This window comes from Dipodomys spectabilis, unplaced genomic scaffold (assembly GCF_019054845.1).
Source record: "Dipodomys spectabilis isolate Male_0828 unplaced genomic scaffold, ASM1905484v1 ptg000289l, whole genome shotgun sequence".
In the NCBI taxonomy this organism is placed as follows: domain Eukaryota; kingdom Metazoa; phylum Chordata; class Mammalia; order Rodentia; family Heteromyidae; genus Dipodomys; species Dipodomys spectabilis.
Genome location: NW_024870966.1, coordinates 8,790,631 through 8,795,000, shown reverse-complemented (window position 1 = coordinate 8,795,000; position 4,370 = coordinate 8,790,631). Strand labels below are relative to the sequence as shown.

Here is a 4,370-nt window from a genome sequence, read left to right as displayed (position 1 = left end):
CAGAAGCTGCACGCTCCGAGCGCGGAGGGGGCGGGGGCGAGGGGAGACAGGCAGGAATCCAAGCTGTTGATCACTGCTTCGAAAGAGACGCGTGAAAGCAACGACGGTTAGAAGGAAGGGTGCTCTGGGCAGCCGTGGAGGCCCACAGACAGCCCGGGCTCACTGGCAAGGGAGCGCTGGGGCTGTGCGATCTGGCAGAGGCCACAGGCCGAGAGGAAGCCCAAGGTCAACTAGCAGTGTTTAGTAGATGATATAGATTCTCGGGGAACCCCCCCCAAGTGTCTGACGCTGATAATAATGTTATTTTTGGCCGGGGGGGGGATTTTAACAGTCGGCTACAGTCGCAATACGAGCAGCGTGTCCCCGCGAGGATACGTGCCCAGCAGTACTCCCCAGCAATCCAATTACAACACAGTGAGCACTAGCATGAATGGATATGGAAGTGGCGCCATGGCCAATCTAGGGGTCCCTGGCTCGCCTGGATTTCTTAATGGCTCCTCCGCTAACTCTCCCTACGGCAGTAAGTGTCTGTTTTTGTCACACGTCATCACGCAGATTCATATTCACTGCAAAGTCGAGTGTGTGCCTTGCTTGGATGTTCTGTGGTGTGAGCTACTGGATTAAAGGAAGGGTGGCCCCAGAGGCTGGGTGTCCCGTGACGACCGCAACCGACACCCCGCCCCCAACACGCCCCGGGGCCGTCCCATTGGCCACCCGAACCAAAGAGAGCCACTCGGGGCCTGGATTGGAAGGGAAAGCGTTTGCCTGCTGCCCAGCGTGGCCACGCCAGAAGCATGTGGTGTCTTGTCTGTGGCCCCTCCCCTCGCCGGGCCAGGCCCCGTGCCCTCGCCGTGGCGCCCGCCACGGCCCGCGCGTGCTGACCGTGTTTGCTTTGTTGCAGTAGTGCCGTCCAGCCCCACCATGGCAGCCTCTTCGGTCACCCTCCCTTCAAACTGTAGCGGCACACACGGCATTTTCTCATTCTCACCTGCCAATGTCATCTCCGCAGTGAAACAGAAGAGCGCCTTTGCGCCCGTGGTCCGGCCCCAAGCCTCGCCTCCCCCCTCCTGCACCAGCGCCAACGGGAACGGACTGCAAGGTGAGGGCGGCGCGGGCTGGCACTCGGCCCTTCCGGCACCTTCTCTGTCTCCTGGAGGGCTCGAGGCGTTGCATGCGCTCCACTGGCCCACAGCCACCCCACCCGCAGTTCCCGTCGGGGCCCCACAAGCTCCAGGTGCTGCCCAGCACATTTTTGCCTGGCTCATCCTTTCTCCGTGACCACGTGCCCTTCCGTAAAGTGCCCTGGACCCCAAAACGGGGGCCACCCGTGGGAATAAGCAGGGGTCTGGTGAAGAAGGGGCCTGCTGAGCCCCATGCAGTGCGGCGTGCAGGCCCTGCGGGGAGCCCGCGGGCAGTTCAGGCAGCCTCGGGGTGAGGATGGCGGTCACCGTGCCACCGGGCTTCTAGCCCCGCGCAGGCCTCTCAGCCCGGCCTGGAGGTGAGCCTGCGGGGCTCCGTTGTCCCTGAACACGCCCAGGCGGTCTGGTCTGTGTGCCAGGGCTGCCCGGGCACGGCCTGTCCCTGGACAGGAGTTCAGATTTAAGAACTGTTTTTAAACTGATCACGTTTAAGCCAGAGCGGGCAGGGCTGGCCCCAGGGTATGGGAGGCGCCCCCTGGACTCAGCTGTCCACAGTAGGGCCCTGTGGAGCGGGCACCCAGCGCTGCCTGGTGCCCCGCCCCTCTGGCATGGCCACCAAGGCACCCCCAGCCTCTCGAGCTCGAGAATGGCCCTGGGACACAGCGGCCACAGGCGTGTGAATGGACGGCCACCGCCTGGCTCTTCCAGACACGACCTCTGGTATATGCTCTTCCCAGTGAAAGTCAAGTCCAGTCTCTCCTTAAAAACCATGAATCCATTGAACCAGTATTTACTGAGCGCCTACTATGTGCCAGGCTCTCTGCTGGGTGCTGAGGACGTAGCCGTGGAGAAGACAAACTGGCCCTTTTGTGAAGTCGGTGGCATATTTCACTTTGATGAACTAATGCTCAAAAAAGGAACTGGAAAGGTATCAGTGATTTGCACTAATAATTGTCTTCACAACCTCTGTCAGTGTCTGAGGGGACGCCCAGGCCCCAGGCGCCGCTGACCGGCCTCGGAGCCGTCGGCGGGCTCCAGGCGGGCGCTGCGTGGCAGGCAGGCAGTGAGGGCCAGGTGTCTGTAGACCCGGCACTGAGGCCAGCAAGGCGGTGCCACACAAGTGGTGTGTACACACAGGCCCCCCAAGCCATACAGTGGTAACGGTGAGTCGGAGACAAATGAATACTGTTGAAATTAATGGAGTGGGAAATTGAAGCTCACATCAGTACATGAACAAATGTATTAATATGTTATACATAAATTAATGAGGATGATCATCCTGACAAAAATTAAACAACACTAGAGTTAAAAAGATTTCAAATTACACGAGTACCAGGAGTTCACGCCCGAGCCGGGGCGGCGCTTGCTCTGCAGCGCAGAGTTCCTTGGGCCCTGGGGAGGGGGCGCCACCTGGGGAGGGGGCGCGGGTGGGGAGGGGTTCCAGAGCAGGTGGGCGTCTCCGAGCCCCCGACTCACCCCGACGCTACGCACGACTCGCCAGTGAGCACCAGGTCCGGGCGGGGCCCAAGGCAGACCGGGAGGCAGCAAGGCTGGTCTTCGTGTAGGGAGGAAGAGCAGGGCCTTCGGCCGGCTCTGGCCGGTGCCAGCCGGACGACGGGGACCCCCTCCAGCCCCGGCCTCTGGAAGAATGCTGGGATAGGAGCCAAGTAGCCGCCCTCCCCTCCCTCCCTGGCCACAGCAGTTCCCTGCTGCAGCGGCCCTCGGGCAGGGCTGCAGGGTGAGAGGCCCCAGGAAGGAGACTCCTAAGGCTGGCGAGGCGAAGCGAGAGCCCCCCGCGTGCGCCCCGTCTCAGCAGGGCAAGCGGGCCCCGAGGGAGCGTACGAGGGGTGGCCTGCCGTAACCAAGCTCTCCCTTCTCTCCTGCAGCTATGTCTGGGCTGGTAGTCCCGCCGATGTGAGGGACTCGTGTACCTCCCAGCACCCCACAAGGACGGACTTCAGGGGACACGCGTAGTGTGCTAAGATGTGCTGACGGAGACGGTCCCTTCCAACAGTCAGCAGCAGCCGAGATGCTACAAAAGACTTTGATTAAAGATTTTATTTAAACTATTAAGAATCGACATGCAAACAGCCCAACTTCCACACGAACAATTCCATTTTACTGACTGAACTTTTCTCATATTTTCACATTTCTCAGTCCCGAAGAATAAGGAAAACAAAGCGACGCCTATTTTGTATAAAGTTTCTGACTCCGTCTTGGCTGTCTAGTACGTGCTATCCGTGTGGGGAGAAACTTCGTGAATGCACCATTTTAATGACCATGAAAAACACTGAGGAAAATGCCTCCAGACATTTTTCTGTACTCATACTTAGATTCACAATGGTTGTGTATCTCTATAATGTGAAATATTTTTTTGTGGTGAAACTAGGGGCCAAGGAGGTATGAGCCATCAAACTGGAACAGGATGAGATGTAATCTAGGGTGGCAGGGAGGGAGGGCTTCTCATTGCTTAACTTCATCTTAATGAAATGAAACTTTGTAACTTATTGTAGTTAGAAATTGTAACTTTGATATTGAATCTCTTGCCTTCAACAAGCACACTGACAGAGGAAAGATGCTCCTGTCTGTTGGTTCCAATATTCTCCCACTGCTAAGAGCTTCCTGTGAGCAAGTGCGGTCTGCCACATTTTTTCAACTTTCGCTAGCACTGTATACTATTGCATTCTTAGGCTACTGTGAGGTCTATGTTTCTTGTACCAGAAATTGTCCTTTTGACTTCTAGATCCTTCTTCCCTAATGTGTTTTGTATGTGGTTATAAAATTGTAGACTTTTGTGATTTTGCCAAAGTTGTAGCTAAATATTTATACACTTGTCTTGAATTTTTTTCAGATCCACTTAAATATTTAGAAAAATGAGTTTTATTCCTTCTATGTTCTGTAAGGGATAAAATGGTCTTCATCCAACACTTAACTTTTCCATGAACACTTACAGTTGCTTAAAGAACTTTACTTTGTAACATATCAATTATAAATATTGTATTTATCTTTGAAATTTTGTACATTGGTTTACCCACCTCTGTCTTTTCCTCGTCTGTATTGGTTTTGGGCCATGACCCAGTGTTGGGACACTGGGAAATGCTGACGCCGAGAGCTGTCTTTCTGATCTGTTTTGTTAAAATGAACCATTGTCCTGACATTTCACGTGGACTTCCAATATTTGCTGTTGTTTAGGCTTTCCATCCTTCTTTTTTTTTATTTTGAGGAAAAGTC

The 4,370-nt window shown here is 54.9% G+C and overlaps 1 protein-coding gene across 12 annotated transcripts in view; it reads left to right on the top strand.

Annotated features, from left to right (window-relative positions):
* Ebf3 (EBF transcription factor 3) overlaps positions 1 to 4,159 on the top strand; it is a 118,807-nt gene extending 114,648 nt beyond the window's left edge. For 4 of the 12 annotated variants that reach the window (XM_042701388.1, XM_042701382.1, XM_042701383.1 and 1 more), the window contains 3 exons: positions 332 to 520; positions 902 to 1,099; positions 3,026 to 3,523. In XM_042701388.1, the coding sequence (XP_042557322.1) occupies positions 332 to 520; positions 902 to 1,099; positions 3,026 to 3,057 (419 nt within the window). In that variant the 3' untranslated portion in view covers positions 3,058 to 3,523. Of the gene's footprint in view, positions 1 to 331; positions 521 to 901; positions 1,100 to 1,954; positions 2,068 to 3,025 lie in introns of all 12 variants that reach the window. The other 8 variants (XM_042701386.1, XM_042701384.1, XM_042701391.1 and 5 more) reach the window with 6 other exon arrangements.
* The last annotated feature ends 211 nt before the right edge of the window (positions 4,160 to 4,370 follow it).